This window comes from Mandrillus leucophaeus, unplaced genomic scaffold, assembly GCF_000951045.1.
Source record: "Mandrillus leucophaeus isolate KB7577 unplaced genomic scaffold, Mleu.le_1.0 Scaffold307, whole genome shotgun sequence".
Taxonomy (NCBI): Eukaryota; Metazoa; Chordata; class Mammalia; order Primates; family Cercopithecidae; genus Mandrillus; species Mandrillus leucophaeus.
Window position 1 is genome coordinate 691,338 of NW_012103221.1, and position 14,737 is coordinate 706,074.

The 14,737-nt window shown below is 37.5% G+C and overlaps 1 protein-coding gene across 1 annotated transcript in view; it reads left to right on the plus strand.

The window, feature by feature from the left end:
- Positions 1 to 14,737, plus strand: part of WDPCP (WD repeat containing planar cell polarity effector) — a 500,366-nt gene that overhangs the window by 146,603 nt on the left and 339,026 nt on the right. The window contains exons 7-8 of the mRNA XM_011987298.1: positions 11,777 to 11,891; positions 14,108 to 14,241. Of these exons, the coding sequence (XP_011842688.1) occupies positions 11,777 to 11,891; positions 14,108 to 14,241 (249 nt within the window). The remainder of the gene's footprint in view (positions 1 to 11,776; positions 11,892 to 14,107; positions 14,242 to 14,737) is intronic.

The following is a 14,737-nucleotide window of genomic DNA, read 5'->3' on the forward strand; positions in this document are numbered from 1 at the left end:
TGGTGTATAAGAATGCTTGTGATATTTGCACATTGATTTTGTATCCTGAGACTTTGCTGAAGTTGCTTATCAGCTTAAGGAGATTTTGGGCTGAGACGATGGGATTTTCTAAATATACAATCATGTCACCAGCAAACAGGGAATTTGACTTCCTCTTTTCCTAACTGAATACCTTTTATTTATTTCTCTTACCTGATTGCCCTGGCGAGAACTTCCAACAATATGTTGATTAGGTGTGATAAGAGAGGGCATCCCTGTCTTGTGCCAGTTTTCAAAGGGAATGCTTCCAGTTTTTGCCCATTCAGTATGATATTGGCTGTGAGTTTGTTATAAATAGCTGCTATTATTTTGAGATACATCCTGTCAATACCTAGTTTATTGAGAGTTTTTAGCATGAAGGACTGTTGAATTTTATTGAAGGCCTTTTCTGCATCTATTGAGATAATCATGTGGTTTTTGTCTTTGGTTCTGTTTATATTGATGGATTGTGTTTATTGATTTGCATATGTGTTTGAACCAGCCTTGCATCCCAGGGATGAAGCCAACTTGATTGTGGTGAATAAGCTTTTTGATGTGCTGCTAGATTTGGTTTGCCAATATTTTATTGAGGATTTTTGCATCGATGTTCATCAGGGATATTGGTCTAAAGTTCTCTTTTTTGGTTGTGTCTCTGCCAGGCTTTGGTATCAAGATGATGTTGGCCTCATAAAATGAATTAGGGAGACTATCGATTGGAATAGTCTCAGAAGGAATGGTACCAGCTCCTCTTTGTACCTCTGGTAGAATTCGGTTTGAATCCATCTGGTCCTGGACTTCTTTTGGTTGGTAGGCTATTAATTATTGCCTCAATTTCAGAACCTGTTATTGGTCTGTTCAGGGATTCAGCTTCTTCCTGGTTTAATCTTGGGAGGGTGTATGTGTCCAGGAATTTATCCATTTCTTCTAGATTTTCTAGTTTATTTGCATAGAGGTGTTTATAGTATTCTCTGAGGGTAGTTTGTATCTCTGTGGGATTGGTGGTGATGTCCCCTTTATAATTTTTTATTGTGTCTGATTCTTCTCTCTTTTCTTCTTTATTAGTCTTGCTAGCGGTCTATCAATTTTGTTGATCTTTTCAAAAAACCAGCTCCTGGATTCATTGATTTTTTTGGAGGGTTTTTTTGGTGTGTCTGTCTCCTTCAGTTGTGTTCTGATCTTAATTATTTATTGCCTTCTGCTAGCTTTTGAATGTGTTTGCTCTTGCTTCTCTAGTTCTTTTTACTGTGATGTTAGGGTGTTGATTTTAGATCTTTCCTGCTTTCTCTTGTGGGCATTTAGTGCTATTAATTTCCCTCTACACACTGCTTTAAATGTGTCCCAGAGTTTCTGGTATGTTGTATCTTTGTTCTCATTGGTTTCAAAGAACATCTTTATTTCTGCCTTCGTTTCATTATTTGCCCAGTAGTCATTCAGGAGCAGGTTGTTCAGTTTCCATGTAGTTGAGTGGTTTTGAGTGAGTTTCTTAATCCTGAGTTCTAGTTTGAATGCACTGTGGTCTGAGAGACAGTTTGTTATAATTTCTGTTCTTTTATATTTGCTGAGGAGTGCTTTACTTCCAACTATGTGGTAATTTTGGAATAAGTGTGATGTGGTGCTGAGTAAAATGTATATTTTGTTGATTTTGGGTGGAGTGTTCTGTAGATGTCTATTAGGTCTGCTTGGTGCAGAGCTTAGTTCAGTTCCTGGATATCCTTGTTAACTTTCTGTCTTGTTGATCTGTCTAATGTTGACAGTGGGGTGTTAAAGTCTCCCATTATTATTCTGTGGGAGTCTAAGTCTCTTTGTAGGTCTCTACAGACTTGCTTTATGAGTCTAAGTGCTCCTGTATTGGGTGCATATATATTTGGGATCGTTAGCTCTTCTTGTTGAATTGATCCCTTTACCATTATGTAACAGCCTTCTTTTTTTTTTTATCTTTGTTGGTTTAAAGTCTGTTTTATCAGAGACTAGGATTGCAATCTCTGCTTTTTTTTGTTGTTTTCCATTTGCTTGGTAGATCTTCCTCCATCCCTTTATTTTTGGCCTGTGTTTGTCTCTGCATTTGAGATGGGTCTCCTGAATACAGCACTCTGATGGGTCTTGACTCTTTATCCAGTTTGCCAGTCTGTGTCTTTTAATTGGAGCATTTAGCCCATTTACATTTAAGGTTAATATTGTAATGTGTGAATTTGATCCTGTCATTATGATGTTAGCTGGCTATTTTGCTTGGTAGTTTATGCAGTTTCTTCCTACCATCGATGGTCTTTACAATCTGGCATGTTTTTGCAGTGGCTGGTACCAGTTGTTCCTTTGCATGTTTAGTGCTTCCTTCAGGAGCTCTTGTAAGTCAGGCCTGGTGGTGACAAAGTCTCTCAGCATTTGTTTGTCTGTAAAGGATTTTATTTCTCCTTCACTTATGAAGCTTAGTTTGGCTGGATATGAAATTGGGGGTTGAAAATTATTTTCTTTAAGAATGTTGAATATTGGCCCCCACTCTCTTCTGGCTTGTAGAGTTTCTGCAGGGAGATCTGCTGTTAGTCTGATGGGCTTCCCTTTGTGTGTAACCCAACCTTTCTCTCTGGCTGCCCTTAACATTTTTTCCTTTGTTTTCACTTTGGTGAATCTGACAATTATGTGTCTTGGAGTTGCTCTTCTCGAGGACTATCTTTGTGGCATTCTCTGTATTTCCTGAATTTGAATGTTGACCTGCCTTTCTAGGTTGGGGAAGTTCTCCTGGATAATATCCTGAAGAGTGTTTTCCAACTTGGTTTAATTCTCCCCATCACTCTCAGGTACACCAATCAAACGTAGATTTGGTGTTTTCACATAGTCCCATATTTCTTGGAAGGTTTGTTCATTTCTTTTTACTCTTTTTTCTGTAAACTTCTTGCTTCATTTCATTCATTTGATCTTCAATCACTGATCCCCTTTCTTACACTTGATCGAATCGGCCCCTGAAGCTTGTGCATGCATCACGTAGTTCTCGTACCATGGTTTTCAGCTCCCTCAGGTCATTTATGGACTTCTTTAGACTGTTTATTCTAGTTAGCCATTCATGTAATCTTTTTTCAAGGTTTTTAGCTTCTTTACTATGGGTTCAAACATCCTCTAGCTCGGAGAAGTTTGTTATTGCCAATTGTCTGAAGCCTTCTTCTCTCAACTCATCAAAGTCATTCTCCGTCCAGCTTTGTTCTGTTGCTGGCAAGGAGCTGTGTTCCTTTGGAGAAGAAGAGGAACTCCAGTTTTTAGAATTTTCAGCTTTTCTGCTCTGGTTTCTCCCCATCTTTGTGGTTTTATCTACCTTTGGTCTTTGATGATGGGGTTTTGTTGTGAATGTCCTTTCTGTTTGGTAGTTTTCCTTCTAACATTCAGGACCCTCAGCTGCAGGACTGTTGGAGTTTGCTGGAAGTCCGTCCACTCCAGATCCTATTTGTCTGGGTATCAGCAGCGGAGGCTGCAGAACAGCAAATATTGCCAATGGCAGATGTTGCTGCCTGATCATTCCTCTGGAAGCTTTGTCTCAGAGGGGCACCCTACTGTATGAGGTGTCAGTCAGCCCCTACTGGGAGGTGTCTCCCAGTTAGGCTACTCGGAGGTCAGGGACCCACTTGAGGAGGCAGTCTGTCTGTTCTCAGATCTTAAACTCTGTGCTGGGAAAACCACTACTCTCTTAAAAGTTGTCAGACAGGAACATTTAAGTCTGCAGAAGTTTCTGCTGCCTTTTGTTCAGCTATGCCCTGCCCCCAGAGGTGGAGTCTACAGAGGCGGGCAGGCCTCCTTGAGCTGTGGTGGGCTCCACCCAGTTCGAGCTTCCTGGCTGCTTTTTTTTTTTACCTACTCAAGCCTCAGCAATGATGGATCCCCCTCCCCCAGCCTCGCTGCCGCCTTGCAGTTCCATCTCAGACTCTGTGCTTGCAGTGAGGGAGGCTCCATGGGCGTGGGAGCCTCCGAGCCACCCACAGGATATAATCTCCTGGTGTGCTGTTTGCTAAAGTCGTTGGAAAAGTGCAGTATTAGGGTGGGAGCGTCCCGATTTTCCAGGTATCGTCTGTCAAGGCTTCCCTTTGCTAGGAAAGGGAATTCCCTGACCCCTTGCACTTCCTGGATTTGGCGATGCCCCTCCCTGCTGCGTGAGCTGCACCTGCTGTCTGACAAGTCCCAGTGAGATGAACCTGATACCTCAGTTTGAAATGCAGAAATCACCTGTCTTCTGCATTGCTCACACTGGGAGTGGCAGACTCCAGGTGCTCCTATTTGGCCATCTTGGAACCTCCCCTACAGTTTCTTTATGTGTATATGTATACCCATACTACTCTTGTTTTTTTCCTAGTAAAGCGGAATGGTGCTACTTGTGTAGGTCTGTAACTTTTAAAAATGCCTCCCCCTACCTTCAAGAAGGTATCATGCTGTTGGGAAAAAAATTTCTGATTAATTAAACTTATCTATCTTTTATGTTATCTCCATTTATTTTCTTGTACTAACAACATTAACAATAGCTAAATTCAGAAGTGACTGATTTATTACGTGGAATGCCAATTTATTAATTTACTATGTGAGATTTATTTGGCATCATAGACATTGCTCATTTCCTTGGGGCATTACCTCATGGATGAGTTATTCAAGAGACTGACGTATAGATAAGAAGGCTGATTGGTAAGCAGAGAATGAGAACAACGGCAAGGAGGTGTTCTAACAAGATATTTCTTTCAAGCTAAGGTAGCTCGATTACTTGCTGTGGGGCACTTTCAGTCTTGAAAAGTAGCATTAGTCATCAAAGTGATAGCCCTGAACATGGTTAGAGACTCACAGGGTGGGTTTCCTGTGGACTCCTGACCTGAACTGTGCACTGCCCACCACTCCATTTGAGATATCTGACCAGGGTATAATACATGAGAGAGGGTAGCTTATCACATTACCCTTTCTTTATGTGAGAAGAGGGTTGATTGAAATTTGAGAAGTTTCCAAATCTGCCTAATGAAGACATGGAAAACATCTTTGCTTCCACAGCAACTCATTTACAAGCACTCTTTTAAAGAGAGGCTCTGTGAAGATGGCTAATATATAAAGGTGGTGACAAGTACAGTGTCTCCAGACGTTGCCAGATGTCGTGTCTCCTGGTGGCCAAAACCATCCCCAGTTGAGAACTGGGGAGCAGCAGTTTAGAACAGTGGTCCTCTGGTGGCACCAGGGACTGATTTCATGGAAGACAATTTTTTTCACAGATCTCAGATCATCAGGCATTAGATTCTCATAAGGAGCACACAACCTAAATCTCTCACATGCACAGTTCCCAGGAGGGTTTGCCTCCTATGAGAATGTAGTGCTGCAGCTGATCTAACAGGAGGTGGAGCTCAGGTGGTAATGCTTCCCCACCCACCACTTACTTCCTGCTGTGTGGCCTGGTTCCTAACAGGCCACAAATGGGTACTGGTCAGTGGCCTGGGCGTTGGGGACCCCTGGTTTAGAGGGAGACTGGTTTGAGTGAAGAAAAGAGCTGGAGAGAGGAAAACCAGGTGGGATATTGCGTGGAAGTCAACTGAGAAGTGAAAGTTAAGGATATTAGTTCCTCAACAGTGGTGAAGAGGTATATAGGATTTGTCATTAATCGACCTGTCTTGGTCTCTACTTTCCCACGAATTATGAGACCTTTGATTTATTGCCTTACTTTTCTGATTAGGAATTAGTATGAGGATGAGATTAACCATATTACTATTGTTTTTAAAACTTGCATACTTATTTTGTATCAGTTATACTGGCATTTTACATGCATTATGGTGCATGTAAAAGTCTTCTGTAAATTATAAAATACTATAAAAAAAGTGTTATCTGATTTGCCTTTCTCTTTACTTCTCACCACTGCTTTTAACTCTTTAGATCTTTAAAACTACTGACAAATACAAAATCTACTTTCGGACCTTGTTTTATTTTGAGATGCCTCCCTTTACCACCTTGCCTGCTCTTTATTTTCTGAGCTACCAGAAGCCTCCCTCCAACCCCTTGCAATGGAAAGAACACTGTCTTGTTGCTCTTTTTCCTTTTTGTTCTACCAAATTTGACCATGGTTAAAAATACTTTCTAGGAATCATCACTTTTCTTTTATGCAAATATAGTTAGCAGGATTTTAAAGTTACATTAGGGATTAAAATATGGCATCATTTGTTTTGTAATGAGAATAAGTGAGAAAATTAGATTTATTAAATTGAAATAGACTTTGCAGGCAGATTTCTAGGTATGTATGTATTCCATATATTGAATAACACCATACAAATTTTTGGGAAATCTCGCTGGGAGACCCCAGTGAGGAACCTCACTTCTCTATCCAGGAAAATACCTGTTTATTTCTTGTTCTTTTGTTTTTTCTCCTTAAGTCAATTCTCTGTAGTAAATCAACTAATTTTTTTTATCCTTAACTATATTCACTTTGGTCTCCTGACATGTAGGAGGCACTCACATGTTTTTCCTTTTTTAATCTACTGAATGAGCAAAACTCAGATGTTATTTATGTTTTGTTTCAATTAAGGATGTCATCTGATATAATTTTCTCATTCTCCTCAAAGTACCATTTCACTTCCAATTTAATCCTCAATCTAAGTACTGTAGACTTTAGGGTTAAGAGAAGCCAATTTGAAGAGCCATCTGGAGATTGTGGAAATCATTTCTGAGTTTCTTAAAGAGAAAGCTTACCTTTCCAGTATGAGCTTATTGAAGAAAATGAAAAGGAGAAAATGAGAAAGGCAACATAAAGAGACATGGTCAGAGCAGGAATAATAAGGAAGGTACTTTTTGTCTGGAGGGGTGTCAGAGAAAAAGAAGAGTGTCGGTTTCTATTTGCCTCAGCTATCTCCTGCACAACATTTAAACAACATTCAAATTGGGACAGTGTTGGGAGATGCCACTGGCCTTCTCATTGCTTCATCCTGCGGGCCTTTTCAGTTCAGATCTGCCTCAGAGATGCCTCCCTTTACTACTGCCTGCTCTTTTTTATTTTCTGAGCTACCAGAATCCTCCCTCCAATCCCTTGCAATGGAATAGGACGCTGTCTTGGTGCTCTTTTTCCTTTTTGTCCTACCAAATCTTACATAGATCCTTTCCATTTTGGAGGTCTTAAGGACTAACCACTTTGGGGAAACAGGCAGAGGTGAGAACAACACTTTCCTGTCTGGGCTGGAATATTCTTTCCTTGACTGTATTTTTCTAACTCTAGTTATCTCCTTTACAATATCCAGGAGTATCTTTGGCACCAGTACTTGGCAACTCTATGCTTCCCCATAGGCTGTTTTATAAAAATGCATTAATTAGCTGATTAATTGATTTATACCTTCTTACTCCAAAATCTGGTGTCAGGGATGCGTCTAGTCCATAGGGCATTTGGAGATATGAAATGGTGGACATACTTGATCTTTCAAGTATCCAAACTTGGTTCAATAAGAGGGCTAAACTGATTTTTTGGGTTAGAATGTCCCAGAGCTCAGACCTTAGATCTCTTTCTGTCTTTCCACTCATTTTTTAAAGGGAGCATGTCCAGTACCATGGCTTTAAATACTACCTTTGTATTGTTGATGACTCCCAAATATACATCTGTAGTCCCCCATGAAGTTCAGACTCATTTCTGATTATGTACTAGATCTCTCCACTGGTATGTCCATAAATACTTTAAACTTAACGTGTCAAAATCAAACTCTTTATTCTCCATAATCTAAATTTGCTTTTCCTGTAGCATTCCCAATTGCAGTAAACTGTTGCTCAGGCCAAAAATCTTTGAGTCTTTCTCTCATATGCCACATTCAATTTTTCAGCAAGTGCTAATAGATACTTTTTAAAATATGTCTCAAGTCTGCCCACTTACCATTTCCTTCAGCATTACCATTCTAGTCCCAGGCCATCATCTTCTCTCACCTTGACCACTGCAATAGGCTCATAATGGTCTTCTTGCTTCACTTGCCCTGACCCCCTGCTTTAAAACATAAATTATGTTATAGTTCTGTGCTGCTTAAAACTCAGTGACTTCCCATCAACAAGGTCTAACCTAACCTGGCCCTTGACTGCCTCTCTGTCTTCATCCTCTATGAATATCCCTTTCACTCACTCCCCTCCAGCCACACTGGCCTAGCTTTCTTCAATCAGCCTAGGAACATTCCCACCTCAGAGTTTTTGCATTTTCTCTTCTGTCTTCCTCGAACTCCTTTTCTCTAGATATTTATGTGGCTTGTTCTTTTACTTCATTTGGGTCTATATTCAAATGTTATTTCCTCAGAGAGGCTTATTTCTTTATTAGTCATCTTCAAGTAGCACCCTCCTAAATTTGCTCTATAGTTCTTATTGCTGTTGTACATTATATTAAAACTATTTGTTTTATTATCTGTGTCCACACTTGAATGCAGTCTCCATGAGGCCAGGGAGGGCAAGGGCATTGTCTGTTTTGTTCACTGCTATATTCTCAGCAGCACTTGGAACAGTGCCTGACTCATATGATATACTATATATATATATATATATATATATATATATGTATAGTGGTAAATGAGTGAATTTATGAAAAAGTGGCTGCACCTATTCTTTGAGAAGGATTGTGAAGGAATGTCCAACCTCAACAATGGATCCATAGTCTCCAAAGCACTGCTCCTGCCTCCATGCATAGATCGGTTATCTAACCAATGTATGCATGCTTTTGGCTCCATGACACTCACCCCTCTGAATCTTTTCCGGCATCAGGTCCCTCATTTACTTAATCTCACAGGCTGTACTTTCCTTCTTCATCCCATAAAAGTAGGTTTTAAAAAGAATTTTATAACCAATGCTCATACATAGAAAAAGCAGTTTTTGTTAGGATATGAGAGTTATTTCATGACAGCAATGGTGAGAACAGAAAACAAGGTAAAGGAAATTAGACACTTGGAAAAATTTCCAGAGTTCTGAAGGAACTTGCAAATATTTTGGAGAGAATATCTTTGTGAAATCATAACAAATGGGAAAGGCAACAAAAGATTGCATTTTTTACTAGTTATAATTCACCTGAATGTCACACGTCTAACATTCAGTCCAACCTGGGTTACAAGGTTTTTAAAAAGACAAAATGTCTTTAAAAAGACAGAGTTGGTTAACAATGTAGTGAGGATATTTGTTATTTGATATAGGATTCAAAGGGGTGAGTGTCATGGAGCCAAGAGCATGCATATGTTGGTTAGATAACTAATCTATGCCTGGAGGCAGGAGCAGTGATTTGGAGACTACAGACAGCATCTTACAATTAATGGTTAAATAATAATAATAATTGCAAATACTATGTGCCAGGCATTATTCTAAATGTTTTTTGTAAAAAGCTATTTAATCCTCATCCTATGAAGTAGATACTATCATGTTTATTTTCAGATGAGGAAATAAAGGGACAGAGAGGTTAAATTACACTGTCAATGTCACACAGCTAGTAACAAGTAGCCAATACTGGTTTTATTCTGATTTCAGAGTCTGTGTTCTTAACCACTGTATTATTATCCTTGAATATTTGAGGTGGGTGCTACTGAAAAATAATTGGGGTGACTGTCAAAGTTGTAGGGAGTCAGTTGTATCCTTAGCCTCAATCTCAAGAGTCACCACCTCCTTCCCAGTCCTCTGAGTCTACCCACTATATATCTCTATCATAGGTCTGGTAAACTGGCACTTTATTAGTTATTTGCTTTGATCTCAATCTTTTTCTGTTAACCTACTTTATTTAACCTACTTTAAGAGTTATATTTGATTTCTTTTTGAGCCCTTAAATTTAATTTAGTGCTTGCCATATAATGAACATTCAGTTTTTGCTGAATTAAAAAAATGAATGAAGGTTCTTTAAGTTGATTACAACTGACCCATGGTAGAACAGTTTTCCTGTGAAGTAGTGAGCTCCTGATCACTGGCAGTATTCAAGCATGGGCTAGATGCTTGAAGGGATGCTGCAGAAGGAACATCCATGTCATATGGAAATGGAAAATTAGACCAAGTTTTTTTTTTTTTTTTTTGTAACTCTGAATTATCTGATGTTCCATTGAGTTAGTTGTGATTCTTTCTCCAAACATTTGTTGAGTACCTGCTGTATTCCTGATACTACAAAGATAAATGTGGCCAAGCCAACATACATAAGGAGCTGGTAGTCAATGAGTAATTAGGAAAAGAAGTGCTTAAGGGTATAGGTGTAAAGCTTTAGTAGATAAAAATAAATAGAAAAGGATAGATTTTAGAGATGTTTTGAATAAAGGTGGAAGGGGAGTAGTAGATATGAAAGATGTCCCTAAAATTGCCTGTCTGAGAATGAATTTGGGGAGTTAAGACCACATGCTGTGTTGTTATGGGGGGATTCTTCAAAAGGGAAATATCACTATTTGCCATTAAGGTATGTGGTAGGGCTGGGTGTAATTCAGTAGATGGTAATTTGTGAAGCATTTTAAATTTCTTAAAACAAATGTGCCTTCTCTTAGTAGTCTCCAAGACCCACAAAGATGATTAAGTACTCTTCCCCTAACTCTCTGCCCCTGTAGAGGTATTAATGCAAAATGGAATAATCTGTTAAGTCAAATAAAGGTTAGCTTTCTGGTGACTAGGACAAGAGTTCTAACAGAAATGCAAAGTGATTCTTCAGTTTCTTTTCTGAATCATGTGCCTGGAATCTGTTAGGCAGTGAGGAATGGTGGTCTGTCTTTATATTACCCTGGTCCCTCATGCTGCTTATCTTTCACACATGTCCAAATATGTCTCAACAGAGAATCATCCTCTCTAGCTGGGACATGATGCCTAGGTGGGTGGGGGATTCCCCTGTTTTGTTTAAAATCAAAGTTGTCTTTGAATTTGGCTAGCATGTTTGTGATTAGTTTACTGACAATTGGTTTTTTTCTTCTTATACCATATGTTATTCCATGATTCATCAGCTTTGAGTCTGTTGCCTTGAAGGTGAAACAATTTCTTCCAATGTTGATATTTCATAATCTCATAGATAACAAGCATACGCATATGCATAGTCCTTTCAGAAGTTTTAAACATTTGGAGATGAATGAATTATGCTGCCACAAATGGAAAGGAGCAGTATAAAATTATAATGGTGGTATCCAGTCATCTTTTGTTGTGTGGTTTTGTAAACACTGATACTGATAAAGCCTGAATGCTCTACTATATTCCTTTATCTCTCCTTGTGAAATTGTTTCTGATATGTATTTGTTTATGATTTTAAAAATTTAACATTTTACTTAATTGCCTTGATTTACATGTATTTTAATATTTTAGACTGACAAGATCTTTATTTTTAGAAGTAGTGTTTAACTTCCAAATAAATGCATAACATTAGCTGTTTATATTGTAATAGTGGCATATCTTCTATATTTAATGTGTAGCAATGACTATTCAAACCTCAAGAAATGTTTTAGTTTATAATAGTAATTTTTCAAAATATCTCAATAGAATACATTACATTTTCTGAATCCAGAACAAAGCAGTTATTTCAGCATATGTGCTTTCTAAGTATTTAGAAGATTAGATTTCTAATAAACATGGACTAAATTAGGTTTCTTCATGTAGCTATCAATGCACTTATTGTGTTGCATCCTTTAGCCACCTTTCTCTTTTTACCACAATGTCAATAATTGTTTTTCAGTGAAGACAATTCTTTATAATTTCATAGTGTAGATGCATGTGTAAAATATCTGTATAAGTTGTACATTTGGAGAGAGGTTTTTTAAAGATTCTAAATCACAGCATGTCTTCTTTCCCATCTCCCCCGCTTACCTGGTTTTAGCTCCTCTTTGGTTCAGGTGTGCTGGTGTCGCTAAGCCTTTCTGGGCCGCAGCTGGAGAAAGTGGTGATTGACAGAAGCCTGGTGGGGAAGCTCATCTCAGACACCATCAGTGATGGTAATTACCCCCATGTGCAAATCAATTGCCTACATTAACAGTGGGGCAGGAGAAATAGTGTGTCAACAGGTAGACTAATTATTACCACTGGGGACTTGCAAACAAAACAAGTAATTGCTTGTAATAGCACACTTACCCCCTGGGACCAATACAAGTTTTGACTAATATTTAATATCAAAGTTTTTTTTTCTTCTTGTCAAGTGTTAAGCTTATGTTCTGAGTTGTTTTTTACTTTTTCCTTAAAAGAAGTGAGCATTGTTTTCAAAATAGGGTTTTGTTTTCATTCTTTCAAAGTTAGTTCTCTATAACTGGTACTTCAAATATATATTTCATTTCCAAATGAATTTTGAATAAATAACACAAATATACCAACACAGCCACCAGTAAACAATTGATGCTTTGGCTCTCATAGGAAGATTCTTTGTTACTAAAATCTTACGAATACTAACTTTTGAGAGATTTTGGGCTATATTTTCTAAATAATAAAGATCAATGCCTAATATACTGGATAATCAGGTCCTATTAAGTGACATCACAATCAGTCTGTAATTGGTACAAAGCACATAAGAAAAAGATATTAAGCCAGTTATTGAATAGGAAGGATACTGATATTTATTGAGCCAAAAGGCTCTGTATGCTGGGTTCCTAACCTACCTATTTAATATAAGAAAACAATTGTATAAGGTATAGTTGTTTCCATTTTTACACATAAGGAAACTGAAGCTGAGCTACTAAGGAACATGTCCAGAGTCATGTAGCTAGAAAGTGACTGAGATGAGATTTGAATACAGGTTCTGGCTGCGAAGCCCATTTTCTTTTCACTATACCGTGCTGACTTCTGAATTTTTAAAGATTATATTCTTTTTTTCAAGGTAAAAAGGTTGAGAAACATTGTATTATCATGATAGATTGAAAATGGTCAGTATCTTAAATTTAGTAATCAAAGGAAATATGTCCTAGTGGAAAGGACAGAGGTGAGAATAAAGAAATCTTCCGTCTGCTGTGTTCTCTCACTAGCTACCTCTGAATAAATCAGACAATCACGTCATCTTGAAGAAAAGAACTCTGCAGGATGGCCATAATTAGCAACATTACTGATAGTAATAAGCTGGGGTAGGATTGTAAGCATGCCATTTCCCCTTCCTTACAGGAGTATGGTGCTGAGGAAGCTTCCCTGTAGAAGAGGTTCCATTTCCATATGTCTAATTATTGACCCCTTCGTTGGTACTGCAAATAAAATACTGGCTGTGATGATTTTGTTATATTGATGCTCCTCAATGAGAAATAAAAGGAGACTTTTCAGCACAATTTGTGTCTCTGAGTTATCCCTTTTCACGTATTTCTTTTATTTGTACCCAAAATAATACACTCTCATGGGAACGTGGTAACAATGTGATTTCTTGGCAGTTCTCCAGATTCTCTTGTAATTGTGTAGATCCACTGTTGGTCACTGTTTGCATGGTCAGGGGTGTGAAAGTAAAGGAAAATGTATAAAACATTTAATAATTTCTTTATGCTAGGAACAATGCAAAGCATTTCTCAAATTCCTGTAACATGTTTTTATCAATAATTTTATGTAACATCAATAGCCCTTTATATAATCCACAAATATTAGTTATTTACCTACTTGTATGCTTAATGACAAAGCTATAGAAATTGCTAATTTTCATTATTAAATATTAACTTATGTAATGTACATATTGGGTATAATATGCTTTATTTCATCCAGCTTGTATACCCCTAAAAGAAGATTCATTGATGAAAATTTTTTAAATAAAGAGACTGGTTGAGAACACTGATCAGTATCCCCTAATAAATCCACTTTATCCTCAGATGGTTTCTATCATATAAACATAGGATTAAAGTCTTAGCACAAATAAAATGGAATGTTTCCATCTCTACATTCAGGTGTGAAATAGTTTTTTAAAAATATCTTTATAGCCCTGGTTCTAAATACATCTCATCCAGTGGTGGTCCCCAAACATCAGTGTATATTGAAATAGTCACAGGAAAAAAAATCATACATGATTAGATTGATAATTATTGTTTATTCCTAATATCTTTAATATTTTTATAAAATGCTATAATGATATTCAGGAGACTTTAGTGATTTCAATTAATATGTATGTTTGAAAGTAGCTTTTTGTAACATTTCAGTGGAAAAAATCTATCCATTATTTTATTCTAACTTGGTATTATCTAATTATGGTTTTTAGCTCTTCTCACAGACAGTTTTATCATCTTATCATTTTTGGCACAAAACAAGCTATGTTTTATTCAGTTTACCAAGAAGATGGATTCTTCTGATGTAAACAAAAGACTGGAAAAACTCTCAGCCTTGGATTATAAGGTAGATATTTTGATTTATATAGTCATATTATTAATTATTAAGGTATATGAAAGTATCTCATAAGTTGGTATTCTGCTCATTATTCTTAAACATTCTGGATTTCAGAAACACTGGAAATATTACAGGATTAAGCTTAATTAACTGCAAACAGTGGCCATTCTAAGTTTTCTTTTATACTCTCACTATGGGGGGATGTCTAACAATGGCATGTTTGGAGCAATTTATATAGTATTTATAGACGTCAAAGACAGATAATAGAGGCAAGTTACACTTTGAAAATGGTTTTCGTACTAGTGGTAGTATATATATTCTCATTTTCCCGTAAGACCCCATATCATCTTTCTAGGGTAGGATAGCTGCTCTGGTTTCCACTTCACAAAAAAAGAAAGAAAGAAGAAGGCACTTTCAAAGGTTAATAGAAAAGTGTAATAAATAAGGAGGGGGAAGAACCCTCCCCTTCCAACTATAACTGGACAAAATGCAAAAAGAAATCTCC